At 42.3% G+C, this 19,487-nt stretch overlaps 3 protein-coding genes across 4 annotated transcripts in view; 1 reads left to right on the plus strand and 2 right to left on the minus strand.

The window, feature by feature from the left end:
• The window catches only part of GLDN (gliomedin), a 118,711-nt gene that overhangs the window by 87,725 nt on the left and 11,499 nt on the right, over positions 1-19,487 (minus strand). Inside the window, exon 1 of one of the 2 annotated variants that reach the window (XM_048956691.1) lies at positions 859-1,137. The exons of the other annotated variant lie outside the window; for it this stretch is intronic. Coding sequence (XP_048812648.1) covers positions 859-1,137 — 279 coding nt within the window. Of the gene's footprint in view, positions 1-858; positions 1,138-19,487 lie in introns of those variants that run through there. 2 annotated transcript variants of the gene reach the window in all.
• The window catches only part of TNFAIP8L3 (TNF alpha induced protein 8 like 3), a 41,829-nt gene that overhangs the window by 15,052 nt on the left and 7,290 nt on the right, over positions 1-19,487 (plus strand). The gene's annotated exons all lie outside the window — the stretch shown is intronic.
• Positions 1-19,487, minus strand: part of AP4E1 (adaptor related protein complex 4 subunit epsilon 1) — a 61,010-nt gene that overhangs the window by 14,481 nt on the left and 27,042 nt on the right. Inside the window, exon 24 of the mRNA XM_048956658.1 lies at positions 859-19,465. The gene's annotated coding sequence lies outside the window, so the exon portion shown is untranslated. The remainder of the gene's footprint in view (positions 1-858; positions 19,466-19,487) is intronic.

A 19,487-nucleotide genomic window follows, 5' to 3' on the forward strand; every position in this document is an offset into this window, starting at 1 on the left:
CTAATCAAGCCTTGATGATACTTATTTGAATACTAGGATGGTTAAACATTCATCTACCTTTTACATTAAAATGAAGTACCTCAACAGAAAGCAATTAAATTATAATATGACATTATTTCCAGGGCACCTTTTAGCTTACAGGGTAAGGCTCCATGCTCTTTCAGCAAGCACCACTTGAGCATGGAGCATATACTTGTTTCTACTGATTAACCCAACTGGTTCCTCTCTTTCCCCACCTCCCTGCCGTTGCTAGAGAGTCCTTTAAACACATAATCTGATAGATTGGCAAGCACACATGATGTCTGCAGAGATGACGTGTTGGTTCACGTGGGACCCTGCAGAACATCCTTCCAGATGCCACTATGAATTTATGGCTAAAGAATTGCAGCTTCAGATATTTATATGTTTAGAGCTTTTTTGTTTTTTTGTTTCAGCAAAAGCATCAGCCTGCATTACCAGTTAGATCCATTCTCAGTTCCATGGGATAATAGACCAGAGTACACCGACCACCCAGACAAACACTAGCTTCACCTATAGCTTTTGGCTTCCCTTCATATCCTCAAGAGCTAGGATAACACAGACTGCAGAAACCTTATACACGCTTGCTTCTTCCTACAGCTCTGTGAAAAACCACTTTTGTTTGTAGACATTTCAAGACAGCTACTTAGGCTGCCCAAAGTATGCCCTGAAACAGATGAATGCTCCCTCCAGCCCAAAACACAGCCTCTCACACTGCTCAGCAACAAATGGCCACACAAGACCAGAAAAAACAAGAACACTACAATACCAGCATAGAAAATTCACACAGCCTCCAACAACCAACAGCTTCAAGACCTCTCAGTAGCACCAAGCACTCACCTGACAAGTTGTGCCCAAGCCTTCCACAAGCACCTTCTTCTCTGTACTCCCTGCAGCAAGCCAGATGCCTTCCCACCACCTCTCTTCCATTTCAAGCACCAGGTGCAGGTGCTCAGCAATGCCCTTGATTGGCTGCTGAGGAGCACCCTGTGCCATGTGGGGCAGGATTCCTCTTAAGATGGTCTCCCTGCTCCAAGGGAGCCCTCTGCCTGGGGGTGCCAATGTTATATATTGGCCCCACTGTTCTTCCCTTTCTGTGCCAGATGCAATTTCCCACATAAATGGAGTTTTCAGCTGCTAGAGTGTTTTAGATTCTGTTCAGATTGTTGAAAACCAGCAATTCTATTGTTTGTCTTGCAGTGTAAAATTGGTAATGTGAAATGAGCATCCTCAGAACACCGTAATTTAAGTGCTCAAAATACTTGATTAGAATTATGAGGAATCATCATAATTTCCCACCTTGCTATTAATAAAATCAGTTCCTTTTTTTTGTGTAGCATTGGAACAGGGCATAACCTTGCAGCTTTACACTGGTAAAACACCCACAAGGTGAGGAGATGGATGTAAGTCAGACATTATTTTGGAAGGAAACAGAAAAATATTTTTCTAATCAAATGTTACAGTTTTTCCAAAGTAGCAACAAGTAGCTGGTAGAAATCAGCTCTGTGGAAATTAAATGCTGAAATGCCATCTCAGACTGTGCAAGTCAAGCTTTTCAAGCCTGCAAGGAACATAGCACCAGAGTAGGAAAATGGAAATTTAGAATTAATTGACTACCATGCTAGCAGGTATTCTAGGTGGAAGTTCTCAATCTGGAGATGTTATTTGGGTTTCTCTTGAATATCCTTCACTCTGTCTTTCATGGTTGCTAAGAAACAGCAGCATTCCAGTACAGTAATCTTTCCTCCCCCATTCTGAATGATGGTTAAGTGGCCTATGGGTGAAGCTGGCTTCCTAGCACAGCAAAGTTTATGTTCAAATACAGAAAACAATAGAACTGGAAAACCAAGGTTTCATGCTAAGTACACAGTTTCAAATGGCATAAAGCTTTGGAAAGTTCACATTTACCAAAATACTTTTTAATACTTGTGTGTAATAAAGGCATCATGATCAGCTGTGTCCCAAAATCTCTCCTTTTTCAAACCTTAATGAAAATTCTCAGCTTGAGTGTGAAATCTGCTGGCTACAAGGACAAGGATTAGGTGATTGGATAAATTACAAAATAATGGTGGTGTTCTCTGAGGTGGACAGCATAAATGGACAAAGATATTTGCAGTTTAAGAGAAGAAGATACTGCTGGTATTTTTTCAGAAGATTTGAAGGTAGCATTTTTGTATGGAAGTTAAAAAAGGAATTTTGTACAAACTATATGAGGATACAAATGTTTAGGTTACATAGAGACAGATTTCTCTCTCAGATACTTTCTAAATTGAATGTGGTGGGAGTCCAAATATAGGGCTGAGCCTCTTCATCTTAGATGTTATTATGTAAGCACTGTCCTACAGGAAATATTTCAGTGAGGACATTACCTTTCCAATGATTAAGAAATTGCAATATTGAAGAGGCAGGTAGTTCTAATCCCAGCTTTCTACTTTCAACCTTTTCTTTTCAACCAAGAAATTCTTCTCTATACAATTTGATATGATTTTCCTAGCTCCTGCCTGGAAGGGAAAGGGTGGGATATGCGTCTGTTTCTTTTCACTTTCCATTCCCAAACAGGAATGTTGCAGAATGACATTTCTGGCACAAATGCAATAGACTTCTCAGTTCTCACTGAGCAGAAAGAGACTCTTAGATCAGCTAGGTGCTAAGTGTTATCATTAATAACTGGCTAGGTCTGCACTCTGTCAGGTAGCCTTCATTTTAATGGCTGTTTACTAGTAGCAACACACTACATGGTGATGGCTCGTTAAGTGAGACTTATTCTACAACTGGGAATTGAAAATACGTCTTTCAGTTGTGGCATCTCTACCGATGTCTAAAGGGTTGAAGCTAAATCATCTTTGATGTTTCTCCCAACCCAAACCATTCTGTGGTTCAGTATGATTTAAGAGGAGAGCTTTCAAATTATAAAATGTAGAAAATGTTTAAAATCCTTATTCGTTGAATGTATGCAAGTATGTGTTGCTATCTGCAGATGGAGATTTATAAGTTATTATTACTCTGATTATCTCTGAAGCCTCTGTTTTCTTTCCTCTCCATAAAGGCATAAAGATTGATACATCTTGTAAGAAATCAATGATTATTTCATTTTGCTACTGATTGGGATGTCAAAGGGCTCTTAGGATGTATTGTAAATAACCAATTTGACAGAATCCGCATTGGCAGTGACTCAAAAAGAGAAGCTATGATAATTTTTGGAGCAGCTAAGTGCTATTTTGGATGTGAGCTGCTGCTAAAGGGGCTGAGAAGGTTAAACTTTACGATTAGCAGGGGTGGCTGCAGTCCTGATCTGGGAGAGGAGCACACACTGCACAGCTCCAGTAACATAACAGAACGAATGGATTGAGCTGAACTGTGGGTGAGAGGGGGATAAGGCTTTGCCTTCTCCCACTCCTTCCTCTATCCTATTCCAGCTCTGGTAAAAAATTTCTCCATTTGATATACTTCAGTATGGACCTATGGTCCATATGCTTGTAAGGTCTTACATTGGCCTTGTAGCAATTCTCTATATGTTGCACTACCCCAGATAATACAGCATTTAAAAAAAAAAAAAAACACCTTAAATTCTGCCTATAAATGACTGTTCATGGCTGGTCTTGTTTGGTAAGTGTTCTAAAGAAGTTAATGGCTTGTGGGAGTGCAAGCAGATATTCCATAAAAATTTATTCAAGGGCATGTGTTTAAAGTACAGAAAGATGTATTTTTATGTGCTACTGCCCTCTGAATGTCATTGTGAAGATGTAGGGAGGTGTGTAACTCACCAGGATGGTGGATTTTGTTCCTGATCTGATTTAAAGTACCGTTTGATTGTAAGCAGTATTATCTAAGAGACTGACAGGCGTAACCATGGGGAACAGACACAGTTTTTGCTATCCATATACAACATAAAGGAAAAGCAGAGATACTTTTCACACGGCCAGAAGCTGTCCTCCCCCTGCTAAAGGTGCATCACTCATTATCTTAATTCTGTCTGTCTCTGTAAGGATGTACCATCTCCCAGGAAGACAGCTGCAATCCTGTAGAAGCATCCGTTTAGACGGTAGTTCTGTGCCCTGAAAACTTGAGGTTCTAAAAAAGGTTTTATTGAAAACAGTAGATTGTTCAGTTATATGATCCCATGGATAATTCCATTCTGTAGGAAGGAGAGCAGTTTGGGTAAAGCTGTGTTCTGCCTGCAAGCCTGAGTAACTGCTGAACATTGTTTCAGGGAAGTTCTCATGAAGGCTGGTGGAGGTGTGGAAGTGTGACAGATGGATTTGGCTTCATGAATCCACTGGCTGAAGCTCCTATATGTGGTGTGAGCAATGATAGCCACTATTACAGCATATGAATTGTCATACAGGAAGGGAGGAGCTGGCAGGATGTACAGACATTAGGCAAGGACTGAAGGACCGCCTTCCTACATTCCCACTGGCGTTTTCTGGCAGATCTCTGTGGTCCAGTGTTTCATCTTTCAAAAGGAGCTTTTGGATAAAGGCTATGGAATAGCCACTCCATTTCCAGACAGAAAGCAGCAGTTCAGACCTACCAACTGTAGATTCTTTTGAGAGAACTGCTGCAGAAGTGCGTCAGTGAAAAGCAAAGCACAATAAGTTGCTATTTCAATGGGCAACTGAGGAATACCCTTGTGATGAGTTATTTCTGTCTTTCTTGTACAAGAATTGTTTCCATCATTTTAAATCGTTTTTCCAAGTAACGCAATCTGGTTTCATTTTCCAGCTAAGTGGAGGAGAAACCTTTATTTTAATCTTGTGAAAGATCAATCAGTGACTAGATGAACCAGTAACACAGCTAAGTAGATCTGCCAGAGACACAGGAGCCTGCTGTCTACTCCAAAGTACTGGGGAAAAAATATTCTTTTTTGAGTGGCAAACTTCAAATAGGTAAAATAGGCAAATCTCACAATCATGACAATCCGTATGAACTCCAGAGGAGAAAAACTCCTTCATCGTGGAACAAAGGCAACTCTGCAGCAGCAATGACTGTAGGCAGCAATGGGAAGACTGACCTCTCACACTCCAGTAGTTACTGCAGCAACTTTCACTGTTTTGCTTCATTTTGTAGATTACTTCACATTTCTTCAGTTGAGAGCATTTTTATAGTAAATTTAAGCTTATAGTTAATTGACTAAGTTTTCTTAATTACCTTTTTAATCGATACTTTGAAAAAAGGTCATGAGCTGCTTTGGTCTGATTATGTCTATTCAGGTCTACACAGCCTAGGATTCAGCCTAAACCAGTAACTTTCTATAACATTTTTACCTTGAAAATAGAGCCTAACGTCTGTTGAGTGTTGTGACATTTTTTCACTCTATAGAGAGCTGGTACAAGTGCTATACACTGAACTGTAGTGCATAGGTGGTTCATAAACTCTCTGTAAGCTTCTGAATTTCTTCCAGTACAAGTGGGAAAGTGAGTGCTTTGTGGTTTGATGGATTTGTCTTTTCTTTAGCACTTTTGTTTTTAATTAATTCATCTTTATTCCCCTTCTAATGCATGAAGTCAGGGAGTTATGCCTGTTTCCTTCCATAGCCTAGGCAGTGTATGCACTACTGCAGAGGTCAGTGTTTGCTGCACTGCTCTGTTTTCTGCAATTTTTTGATCACAGTCATTATCAAAGACTAAACTATAGAGATCTAAATGAGCCATCAGAAGTCAGAAGCTTTGAAGCTCCATATAACAACTCGTCCCAAAAAAAAAAGCAAGAGCTTAAGCATCACCAGCAGCATTTATACGGACAAGAAAGAAACCTTTCATGTAGAAAGCACCTACAGAGACACCTACGGATCACCACTGCATGAAAGGATACCAAAGAGGGGATGTGTGAGAGTTCTGTTGTACAAGGTTAATGCGTTATCTGCTCAAATCATGAGCAGCAGAAGAACAAACACAAAACACTGAGAACTTAATGAAAAAAAGCCCATCTGATTTAATTGGAAAGCATCGCTTGGCTCACTTCTTTAGTAATTGTTGGAAGCCAGCCCAACTCTTTATATATTTAGAAGTGATATAATTCAACTCATAAATAATTTCTCAATAAGCAACAGTTCCCCAATGTATGTGATTTCATCCTGCAGTGTTTGAGAAATAGGACTGCTCGCTTCATTCCAGCCATTTACACTTTATGATAACAAGATTTAACCACTGTTTATCTTAGAAGCGGGATATCCCAATAAATGCACGTGGTAGCCTGTGAAATGACAAAGGCCTTAGACAGTAGATAATAAAACCTGAAGCAATTATTACTGTCCTGTGGAGTCACAGAGATGAAATTACAGAATTTCATTGTGGAAACCTACATGAGTGTTTGCAAGATGAGACCTGGTTAAAAGGCAAAGTCTCATTTCTCAAAAATAAGCAAAATCTAATGGTGCTATGCACACACATATGTATATGAACACACATCTTTTGTGTGTGTCTAAGGGATGTTGAGTCTACAAAATGGACACCAGTATCAGCTCCATTAGTCTGAAGATGAGCAAAAAGCTGGATTTGCTATTGCACAGCACAAACTCAGTTTTTCAAGCAATATTGTATGCAACAAACTAATGGAAACAATAAACGCGGGAAGTAAGAGCTGTCTGACAGCTTGAAATATTGACAAGAAATCCTATGGAATTTTATCAAAAATAAATGCATTTCAAATAATATTTCAGCCCTTCAACATTTTCAATCAAAGCAGTTTAAAAAGAAAGTTCTCAGCTTATATTAAAGATTGGTATTTCTTATAATTCATGAATTTCCCTCTCCACAGTTGAAGAAGTGAATACAGCTATAACCAGTCTGAAGGCCCTTTCAGACCAGAGTAAATACTGTTTTTCAGTCAATCATCTATGAAAAAAAAAAGCAGTGATGAGGTCAGAGCTCCTTCTCTTGCTGCAGAACCACACTGGTTTATCAGCATATGTGCAAGTACAGCATTTCACACCAGAGAATTTGGCTTCATATTTTAGAAAGAGCAAACAAGAGTTTCAGAGGCTGAAACTGTACCTCAGGGCAGGAGAAGAAAGGCTGCAATTCCATTTTGGTTCAACGTTTATGTTCTTCTACAGCTTTAGCACAACTTTCAGCAAGGCTCTGACTCATCATATGGCCATTAAACAATAGTTTGCATGAACAGGTTTATCTTTGTGCAGGCCAAAAATTAGGATGCATCAGAAAATATAAGAGAAAAAATCAAGATTCTTTACTCTGCTTTTACACTAAATTCCACTCAGTTTACTCAGAAAGTGTCCTGTAACAAAGCTACACAGTAAGTTTAAGCAGGGCTTGGCTGTGGAATCCCTGGCTGCCAAAGTAGGGAGTTTTGATTAGTTTCAACTCACTTTCAGTTAAAAAAAGCAACAAATAGTGCTGAGAATCTACGAGGTGCCAGGGCTGGCAAGCTGGCCTCCCCTGAGCCTTCCCAGGCACAGCGCTGCTCTGAGTGCTCTCTGGCACTGCACAAGGAAATTGCAGTGCCTTCTCTCTTTTTCTTCCCACTGCACTGGGGTTATGGGGACTGGCAGAGCAGAACAGGTTTGTTATTGTACAAGGATGAGGATTATATATTTTCAAGTGGAGGCAGCATTGCTGGTGTTCATAACGTCTTGCAGCTATCGGGGCTTTGGGCCGTTCCACTCACCACTTAGCTCATGCCATTCAGTGCTGCACATCTCAATTAGGAAAAGCAAGCCAAACAGCTTTACTCTGCGGAACTCATTCATTAGCTACGTGCTGCTACCCAGTGCTGCACATTCTGCAAGGATTCAGAGAGGAGACTTTTTCCACTGAATCCTATAAAGGCTCTGTGCAAATACATCTGTTACCATAAAACTGAACTGTTTTCCCCTCCCCAAGTTAGCACCAAGCCTGACGCACTCAGGCAACAGTGGCCATCTTAAACTGTAACTCCAGAAATACAGCAGAAGGCCAGAACAAGAGGTAATAGACACTTTTGGAATTGTTAGAATTACAAAACAGTTCTGAGAGAAAGCGTCATACACTCTGTACTTGACAAGGAACAAAAATGTGCTTGTAGAAGGGAAGTGATGACCCTTCCAAATTCAGCACTGTACTTTTGTTATCCCGAGGGTGGAGGCTGCAGCTGTAAACCTGCTTTTTCCCATGCTGCTATTAATGCAATACAGAATGTCTGTTAAACAACAAGCAAGCTGACGCACTGGATGTCGTTCAGTACTCTGTATGGTCTTTCCTCACCCAAGTAGGGATGTGTTGTACATTTCCCAGATCATATCTATTCGAGTAGATACTCAGATAAATAACTTTGTGGTCCTACAATCAATGGGGAAAATTTAATGTCACATTTAAATCCCTGCAAAATACTGCATTTCATAGAAATATGTCCTTATCATTTGGAAATGCAGACACTGTCAGAAGTCTAAACTGGTTTGGGCACTTTTTTGGTAAAGGAAAGTCCATTTTTCTTTTATAACAAAGAAAGAGAGGAGGAGATTGCACACTTTAAGAACAGAATGTGATTATAGTTGCCCATATTTAACTAAAACACATGAGCTAGCATATGGAGTAAGAATGACAGCCAACAAATGACACAGAACTAAGAGTTCCAGAGATCTTATAAGTCATAAGAGCTTGGCAGAATTAGATACAGCACTTCAGAATGTTGTTGGTTTGGTTGGCTGGGTGGATTCTTTTCATTTTGTGCTTTGATTGGTTGGTTGTGGTTTTTAGAACATAATCCACTGCACACGTTTCACCATTCCTATCTCTGAAGCTGTTCATCTGCTGCTTTCATGACCCACAGGTCTCCTTTTGTCCTTCCACTTTTAAAACTAAAGCAAGGATAACAGTACTGAAAGTCACTCCTAATGCAGCCACTGACATAACACAATTCATCTGGAATACAGAAATATAAATCACTTATTATTTTATTAAAACAAGGAGGAATGAGGCAAAAACAGACCTGGTAAGATTCAAACTTGCTCTGTTTGTCAAGTTGTCACAGTGCAAAATAAACATAACTATAAGAAACCAGAAAGTATTCTTCTGCACTTAGAAGATCAGACCTTGAGGATGACAATGACAAGATTTTGGAATTCAGGACATTGTTTCAGGCCACAGCCACCGTGCAATGCATGGTTGTCCTCCGTCCGCAGCAGGAAATTAGAATGCTATCACCAAACATCCTGTACAGAGCCAATACAGTCTGAGAAACACGGTGCTCTGCTTTCAAAATGCATACATGTATACAAATAAATAAATAGAACCGCATGAGTACTGCCTAGGGTACAAAGGAACTCTGTAAAGAGAGCAAGAGCAAACATTTTCTTTAAACATTTTTCCTTCTGTGCTTCAGCTAGGCAGGCATAGGGACAACCTTTTCTTACTGTATCTTGGCCATCTAGTCACATTTCTATAGTTATCTTTATATGGGAAATGAAGGAGTGAACCACTTCAAGGCACACACAGTTTCTTTGTTTATCAATATACAGCTAATAGATAATGCTGCTTTTGTTTTTAAATATATGATCCTAAACAGGTAAACGTAGAAGAGGAAAGTAATGAAACAACACAGTCATACAGCCATATGCAAACTCTGCAATTCAGCTGTATATTTCTGCAATACTGAAATATGCCAAATTACTTTAACAATTTTTGGTCTGTGTTTTATTCTGGGATGAAATACACAGCTCTAGAATTCTCAAGCACACCCTGGATGTCGGTAACATACCCAGTGCTGCCCTGAATAACTTCTTGTGCAGAGTCACATCTAAAGATTCACTCTAACCAGCACCGATATTCTGTTACCCAGAACTCACCGGCTACGTTCTAAGACAGCAACTGCAGAGAGATTCGGATCCTATGTGCAATTCACAGGGGGGAAAAAAAGAAGTCTTAGCTGATTCTGAGCACAAACATGAGGCCAAAATGTTGGCAATGACAGATGACATTTGTTAGGTTCTTCACCCACTGCCTCCATTTGTCAGAAATCACACATGCTCTCACACACTGCTCACATTTCTAGGCAGTGTCTCTCTATATAAGATCAGGTTGTGGTACTGAGTTTTATTTTTTTAATAAAAGCTTTCCACAAGTGATTTCCATGTATATTAAAATCAAATAAGTGTCATCTGATGCAACATTATACCAGCACCACTGGGCTGCGTTTAATGAGCTCACAAAGCAGGGAGCTGGGCTGAGAGGCTCACCGGGGTGCCCATTGCTGTAAGAAAATGTGATTTTATCATCTTTCTCATAGGAGGACTGGCTATTAGGCATGCTGAAAGGGTAAAGCAGTCAGAAAGCTTGCACTTTGTCTGTGAGAATGAGAATATTTAATATTTGAGGACAGGGCATTGAAAGCAGGTAGTGGTAAATCACTTTCAGGATTTAGGTTTGAAGAAAGGGTAGACAGGCTCCCCAGATGATGAGGAGATGCTGGTAGCATCACTCCTCCATAGAACATGGAGATGCCTGGAGCTAGGCAGGGTCCAGCACTGCCAGCAGCTGAGGAACTTTGCCCACCGCAAAGGCAGAGATCCCCAGCAGCACCATCAGGCTCAGAGGAAGAGAACAGATTGCTGCAGAAAAGAACCATTGAATAGACTTGGAGGGGGTGGAGTAATAATAAACCATGCCAGCAGCAAGTTTGGCAGCAAGTGTAGCTGACCTCCCTGTCATGGAGCTGAGTTACATTCTGTGCAGTGCTTTGCCAAAGGAAGTTTCAAATCCATGGCAGTGCAGGGCTCAATAACAACATCAGCAGCTCAAATTAGCAGTAATTGAAATGAAGCAAGGAGAATAAACAGAAAGGTTCCTATTCCAGATCTGAAAAAGGACAGTTAATTCATAATGTTGAATATATGATGTGCGATGCCTGCACAAGCAAGGCTGCAAACTTTCTGTCTTTTGGTCTAAGTCATTCCAGGAAGTTTCATTAAATGATGACTGTTAACTAAAGTAAATGATTTAGATCTATTTCAGAATATCACAGAGCCAGACTACTAGGTGATAATAATCTAAATGTTATTGCTAATATTCCATTCTCTGTGAGCAGCATAGCAATATTTGTATTTGGAGCACAAATACTGGTTTATTGTGTTTATTAGGCTTTGTGGTGCAAACCTCTAGCAAATACTTGAGATTATTTTGGTATAAAAGTTACTGCTAAAGAATGACAAGCATACGGTCACTCCTTCTTCATGCTCCTGTCATCACTGAAAAGAATACAAATACATGATTTGATTGAGGGCTTCTTGTGGCAGTCACTGCCTTCTGCTCCTTGTTTATATCATTAGAGTTGAATGGCCCTGGATCATTGCATGGCAAGTGCAAGAATACAGATAGATGCTGTTTCAGAAAAATCTGAAACATATAAGGACACATGAGCGTGGTATCCTTCTTTCTCTAGACAAGCATATCTTGCAGACTGCCAGGCCCTCCTCATAGAACTGCCTCCAAAGGAAAAGCAGTGCGTCCTGGGCTCTGTTCTTTAGCATGTACTGGAGGCACTAAAAATTCATGCCTGAGATTAGAAACAGCAAAACAGAGCGAATAGCTCTAGAGGCAGCAGTTGTTTTGGTGGAATTAATTATTTCAGTAAGCACAAATACTTTCAGGAGAGCTGAAATTGTCTTTTATTCAATTGCCATTGCTTAACAGATACAGAGGCAGCAGCTCTGCTGGCATCTGAAACAGCGAGATGAGAACAGCACGGGGGCTGCGCACGTTTTAATCTTATTATTAAGCTGGGCCTGATTCAGGCTGTGTGGAGTCTCTCTAGAGACTGTTATGACTGCTGTACTCAGAGGTAACATTTCTGCATTATACCAACATTCAGCTGGATGCCTGTATTACGTGTGTAGGTATCAGCAGGAATAAGCTCTGGACACGTGTATTCAGATTTCACAGGCCTGAAGCCTCACGAGGATGGCACATTCTGCATATCTGTGTTTATCACTGAAGCTTATCCATGGATTTTCTTCGGGTTGCATATAGTCAGGGGATTTTTCCACTTTTCCCTCTCCAAATTCAGTTCTGAATCCAAATGGCTGTGTTTTTGTATAAGGGTACGTAGAAGGGAATCATCACTGTTACTCGCATCCTTCGCCAGAATAATAAAACAGACCTCCTGAGAGCCATCTTGACCACTGCAAGATTTTTTCCAACCTCTTTTCCATTTCTGCTTTCCTGAAATAAAAGGTTGCACTTGGAGTGAACTTCTCCACTACAGGCAGTCATTGCTCCTGCCCTTAAACTTGTATGAGAGACACCTTCGTGACAGAGGAAGCGTCCCCTTAATCAGGATGTTCCTCTTGATATGATAAATTTCACAATACATAGAGACAACTAATGAGATAAAAGCATGAAACCAGATGATCGCCTTTAGCATTATCCCCTAAAGGAGCTCTGATTGTAAAGGCACCCTTTGTGCTTCTTGAGTGAGTTACATCGCTGTGAAAGCATTACACGCTTATTGTCATGCTTATCCTTTCAGTTTAAGGCTAGAACAAGAAAAACATCGTGCTTAATCTAGGCTCTCCTCCCTTTCTTTCCAGAACATCTTCAGGACTTTTCTCTCATTAGTACAGGATAGCAGGACACTGACTTTTGGCAGATAATATTCATGCAGATCTCATACCGAGGAGAAAGAGAATCAAAATAAAAATCCACCTGGTTAGACTCTGTATATTTCCACAGAAAATTATCTTCTTTTGCTCTCCTTGTTGTGAGATTTGGCACGTATTTTCATTAATTTTTACTAGGGTACACTGATGGCTTTGTGATTTAACAATTCATTCTCTAGGTTAAAGAAAAGGCTGGATAAACACTGGTCACTTGTTATGACAGGATTTCAGGGAACTCAGCAGGTGGCCCTGTTCACGTGGATGGATGCCTAACAGCATACGTCTTTTTTCCATCTCCTGTACCATTTTAGTGCTGTGCACATCCTGCCTGGGTGCTTGGCCTCATGCCACAGGTGAGCCGTGCAGAGCAGATCGCCCACAGGACACACTGAAGTCCAGATCAGGCTTCATCGTAAAGGAAAGGAGTCGTAGATCACATCTGAGGCATGCAGCAACATGTGCTTCTTCCCACCAGTAAGCCCCCGATCAGATGCACAAAGACTTGTAAGAAATGGGGAGCGTGATGAATCCCAGCTGCGCAGCGCTGACCAGCATTCATTTTTTCCTTCAGGCAGGAGTTTTCCATCCAGAATCTGGGTTGGCCATCTCCCCAGTAGCTGGTCTCCTCCAGAGACATCTTAAAAAGAAATAAAGGCTTTCGCACAGCCTAACGTTCTGTAACTGTAAAATCTTTATTTTTTTCTTATTTAATACAACCAGGCAAACAGTAGAGCATTGTTTTAAACCCTGAGTAGATGGAGAATCTTCTAGTTTCATTGCTCTCCTTTGGGAAAAAGCTTCTCTTTCCTTTTTTAAGTACTCACATCTTCCGCCTTTTCAGTTTCAGCTTTGCTGTTAAATACTTCTCTAGCACGTTCAGCCTGAGAACAAGCCATCGCTTTATCCCTGGATTGACAGCACTGACGTATTCAGTTTGGATTTTGCACGTAAAGGTGTACATAGAGGCAGTGTGTGCGTGGGCAGCTGCTTCAGTGTTACGGCCTTCATCTGCTCTCAGCTGAGGAAGAAAACTGAGCTAAAAGGAATTCACCCATGGGCTCCTCAGCTGGGATAAGCAGAGGACTTCTTTTTTTTTTTTTAACTGCAAGCCCATTGGTTCATTTATCACTGTTCCACTGAACTAACTCATTAAAGATGGACCCTGTGCTACCAGTACTGAGATCATAATTAAACAGCAAATAGGTTTGGTTTCTGCACAGGGGGCTGTGTGGTACAAATCTCTCGAGGAATCCTTAAGCTTTCAGTAGAAGGGAGAAAAAAAAGCACTTAAAATGAGTTACAATAAAGCAAACCAGGCCCCATTCAGACACTGATAATATCAGCAGTTCTTACTTGGAAAGGAAGGACGCCCTCAGGCCTCCAGGACTCGCAAAGGCAACATTCCCATCTGGTGTTGTGCCTTTGTTAAAAAGCTACAGCACAGAACCCCAGCTCACTGGAGCTGAGCGAAACAAAACTTTCTGCTTCAAATGGCAATGAAGTTCCATGCTGTTTATGAGGGCAGAGCAGGGGCTGATGTCCTGTCACCTATTATGGTAAAGGTTGGAGGAGCGGAGCAAAGCACCCCGTCCTGCAGGCAGTGTGGGAGCGTGCTGTGAGTGCTGCGTCCTGGGAAACGGCAGAGAGCAAAGGGGTCCTGCACGTGGGAATGGGCAAATTAACCTCTGAACTTGAGTATTCCCACACTAGGAATAAAAGTTTTGGACTGTGCTTAGGTGCTTTAACAAACCTAGGCCTTCATGTTCCTGTTGGAAAGCTTTAGTAAATACACAGGCATAAGCAGCACCCACACACCTTGCAAGCAGCAGCTCTGAAGCATACAAAGTGTTATAACTGAGCATTGCTGGAGATGGAGGTTTAAAAGAATATTTCTGACATAACTGACTTGCACACCTGCAGAATCTTCTGTATGAGAAGTACTTTTTCTAAATGAAAAGCCATAGGATAAACTGCAGATCTGAGCGGTGTGGTGGAGGACGGAACTGCTGGTTCAGTCCTCTCCCCAGGGAGCCCAGCTGGTCAGCAGCAGCCCCCCACCTCCTGCACTCACAGCTCATTGTTCTTGGATCTTTGTTCACCTTGACCTTGTTTAGCAAAAATGCTTTCCCTCCCCCCCACTTTCCTTCAGCCTTGTACTGTGCTGCAGAGTAATGCCATCTTTAGTTTCATGGCATCCTTGGACCAGCTGTCCCAATTCCTTGCTTTCTCACGGAATTTTGTACATCCCCAGAGCATGGATGTGGTTATTTTTCATGCTAATCTCAATATATCACAGTCAGAAATAGAAGTACTCTATGTAAAAGGCAGAGGGGTGCATCTCTGGAGAAGGAACAGTTACTGCAAGAAGAAAACTTCAAGCTCTGAAATAAACGTACAGAATTTTCTTCCTGAGCGCATAAAAAAGAGGGAAAAAGAGAAATCAGTGAAGCAGTATCAGAAGTGAAGCACACATGTACTGCACGGAGGCCATGTTTATACTTAGTGATGATACTGCCAAGCCTTGCTCTACAACATATGACCATACTCCTACTGAGAATTGCTGGCTTCTGTGCGACTGCTGGGGAAGGACTACAAAGCATCTGAGCCACGGATGCACAGCAAGACTTATGCCTCCCATTAGCCAGGAGTTATAAATGCGGTAATTACTAAGCACAGATCTCACAAAAGCCCAAATACCTCCATAGCCCTCATCTTCCCATTCACTAACAGCAGGGTGTGCAAAGGGAAAGAATCTAAACAATTCCTGAAATGGGAGTGAGGTCCCCTAAGACCTGCTGCAAGCACTCAGACATGGGAGCAGGGTGTAGCTGTTCCCTGGCTCCAAACCCACACGAGGAGAGCAGGCACAGATTGGACCAGCAGATCCATTTCTGGGCATTTGCAAGCAGCTGCTCAAAGCACAGGGCTGTGGGGCACGAAGCACCTGCCACCATCCAGGCTCTGCTGCTTCTTTTCATTTTTGGTTTTGTTTTCTTTCCCCCCTGTGGACACACATGTAATTTGTGTGGAAGGGGCAGCAGGAATGATGGTGTGCACTGAACAGAAAGCTGCAGCAGCTGTCAGTGAGGTGGTTCTGCCTGTTGCATGTCAGGGTGCCTGGCTGTATTCCCTATGGAATACAGGCAGTGCTCACAATTACAGCTTTCCCTGTTTTTGCACAAAACAGAGTCTACCAGCTTGGAAACTGCACAAGAAGCAGCACCAACAGCAAGTTCTGCAGGTCATCTGCAAGACACTGCTACAGTAATTGTGTCTGTGTCTGGAGAGCTAGGAGACCTTGCAAGGTTTATCAGGGCTTGTGAAATTCTGTGACAAATACCTTGGCAAGAAAATCTTCCTTTCTTGATAATAATGACATGTGTAGAAGAATACGAGAGTTGCATCCTTAGGAAGGATGAGACATTTTTCCCCTCACAAGAAAATCGACTTGCTGTTCATTGCGTGCCTATATTCTGCCTATGCATAAGGCAGTTACTTAGCATGTATCAAAGAACTTACCACTGTCCTGCTGGGAAAATCACACAGCTTAACATGCAAACAAGAATAATTTTCTATAGAGATAATGATTTGTGTAACTGGACTGTTACACAGTCACCAAAATACCTTACTTGTAAAGGTTCCTCATCTTTAGGGAGAAGGTGTAAGAAGTGTGATGAACGTGGAGAAGACAAAGGAAGTTAAGAACAAAATATTTCAAAGACTGAAATTAAACTCTGAGTTAATGCCCAGGATTTGCTGTAAAGCACACTGAAAAATCACTGACAGTTTGAAGGCAGAAGAATTGGTTCATAAGCAATTCAATATGTCCCCATTTGCCTGCACAGGGCTCCTCACTGGTTTCTATGAACTGCCCATATATACCACAGCTCCTGCTGTAATGCTGTACATATATCAGCACACCTTTCTTATCTAGAAGGTTTTCTTGATCAAACTTACAATTTAAAGAGAAATACAGCCATTAGAATTATAAACTATTTCCATCTCAAAATGCAGGGACAGCATCAACAGCAGTTGCCAACTGCCACATTTCCCACAGCATTACACAGCTAGACTTGAGCTGCTTGCGTGCAGGGCTGTAGTTTCACATTAAAGAGAGCCTCCCCCTGCAGTCTCACTGCCTGAAGCTCATTCCCAGTAACAAATGTATGGGCTATTATGGCTCCTGCTACTGCAAATTCCTCTCCTGGCTCAGCTCGCAGTCGCTGTGCGAGCGTTTTGTCTCACAGCATCAGCCAGAGTTACAGGGGCATTTTCTTGGGTAATGATGTTCACTACTTTTGACGTATTTTGCACTTGCTATCAAACAGCAGTAACACTGAAAGATTTGAAGTCTGTTTATAAAATACAGTGATTGATGTATCAAAACCTTTTGCAGTTGTATAGCAAAATTGGTTCTTAAAAACCAATACTTTATTATCGCTGCTGGCAGACAGACTTACTCATCAGCACAAGACCTGAGCAATTCTAGATAAGAGGAGAGCCGTGTTTGCTGCCTGTTTGTGTAGCAGTGGTGCTGCATGAGCACTCTGCCTTGCTTACACCAACTGCCAGAAGCCAGCCAGGTGTTTGCTACTTCGGCACAGCTGTGAGCATGTTACAAAACAGGACAAAACTTAAACTAAGCATTTGAAAGCCAGTCTACAAGGATACTGATGTGGCAACTAGATGTTAGCAGCCAGTCCTAGACCTTGCTTCTGATGCAGGTTACCAGATTAACAAAATTCAGATGGCTGCTTTCAGAGCTGTCACCTGGTCACCCACACACACAGAAAGGACTTCCTTTGCCAGCTGTTTTTAGACACAGGATGTGTTTCAGTTCACACCCTATGAGGGCAGCAGGAGTGCTCAGCAGTGCTGTCAGAGCTGATCATAGAATGGCTTGGGTTGGAAGGGATCCCCAGGATCATCGAGTTCCAACCCCCTTATCACATGCAGGGCCACCAACCTCCAGATCCAGTTCTACACCAGGTGTCCCAGGGCCCCATCCTGCCTGGTCTTGAATACCTCCAGGGACAGAGCACCCACCTCTCTGGGCAGCGTGTTCCAGCATCTCACCACTGTCTGTGAAGAACTTCCCCTGACACCCAATCTAAACCTTCTCTCCCTGAGCTTAAAACCATTCCCCCTTGTCCTATCACTGCCTATCCTTATAAACAGTTGGAGGAAGCAGCAGCTGAGCTGCTCCTCGCCAGCTGCAGCTGGGAGCAGGGCTGGGGCACTGCAGCAGCTCTAACCCACTGAAGGAGCTCCTCAGCTCCTATGCCAGGTGCTGAAGGCACTGTTGCAACTTCGGGTTAAAGAAGTATTTTCAAAATATAAGCCAGCTGCTGAAATAAGATCATCTTTGGGCATCTCCAATCCCTAGGCTCCCAGAAAGCGTTTCTTTGCAGTGATTGCTGCTTGCATGAGGTATCAAGATGAAAAAGTGGAGTTGTTTTGTTTTTTTTTCCCCTCCATTCAGTCACGTTCCCTCTGGCTGGAGCTGTTGCTGCCATTTTCAGCCTGACTTCTGAGGTCTGGACACCAGTACTTCCCCCTGGGGTTGTGCAATTACCAGTCCCCCACCTCCAGTTCCCCCTGCAGAAATGAGCAGCCTTCTTATGTACACAGTAACCATTTAGAAGTGTTAAAAGTTTGAGTGCTGGGCCCCCTGTGCTTACACGTGTTTAAATTGGCCCTCCCTGAATGCTGATATATTCCATCTGGTCTATTGGATTTCTTGGCTTAAAGTCACTGGAAGCACGGGATGTTTCTCCTGCAGCGGTCCTGCGGCTGTCCAGGAGCTGTGTGTGTGTATGTGTGTGTGTGTGTGTGTGTGTATGTGTGTGTGTATGTGTGTGTGTGTGTTTGTGTGTGTGTATGTGTGTGTGTGTGTGTTTATGTGTGTGTGTGTGTGTGTGTGCTTGTGTGCTCACAGCAGTTCGCGGGTCGCTCCGTACCAAAGTGCTGTGAGAGAACTTCTTTTCCCGCATTTTTTTCTGCCTGGTCTGAGAGCTATTTTGAAATCCTGAGTTCTGCCTTCACTTCTGCTCATCTGTTCCATAGCGTGAATGATACACAAAGGAGAAGTGCAATACATGCATTTGCCTCTAGCTACCATTTTATATCACTAAACTTTTTTTATGACGGCTGCAAATTAAGCAACAGAGTTTTTTTGCTGTTTTTACACGTTCTCCTTTCTAAATCCACACTAGCTTTTTCTTGTCCATAGAAGCTTAATGAATCCTACTCTTATTTCCATCAGAGGTTACTTATGCTTTATAAGCTATTTATCTCAAGATAAAGAGACATTACGGTGAACTGTGTTGTACCAAAACAAGCTGTCAGCCCGAGCTGTCGATAACAGCAGCAGGTTTGAGCAGCCATAGCGATACCTGCTGCTTATTTAACTCCTGGTAGGAGCATTATGGAGCCACCCAGGCTGCAAAAGTCCAACCGTCATCCTGACCTAATGAATCACTGAGCCACATCCCATCGTGCCACAGCTTCTGATACACTCCATGCAATGGCACAACTTTTGGTGCTACTGCCCCGTTTGTTCATACTCAAACTCTACAGCCTCTGGGGCAGGTGCACAATACAACTTGAAGATACATAGATTGCACATGAAGCATTAAAGTCATGAAAACAGTAAATTCCTTTTGTGCACAGCAGTGCCCAACCCCAGAGCACTTTCCGCGGTGCAGCTCTCAGACAGTGGCAGATCAGAGGACATGCCTGTTCCTTGGCTCTGTCCCCCTCCTCCAGACCGGAGCACTGCCAGCAGCTGGATGGGTGCCCACATTTCCGGCAGCTTTGCTGACTCCTTGAAGGCTGCCTCTCGCTGCAGAGGCTGCACTGCATTTAAAAAAAATGAGGA

The sequence above is a fragment of the Lagopus muta genome, chromosome 10 (assembly GCF_023343835.1).
Source record: "Lagopus muta isolate bLagMut1 chromosome 10, bLagMut1 primary, whole genome shotgun sequence".
NCBI classification, from domain to species: domain Eukaryota; kingdom Metazoa; phylum Chordata; class Aves; order Galliformes; family Phasianidae; genus Lagopus; species Lagopus muta.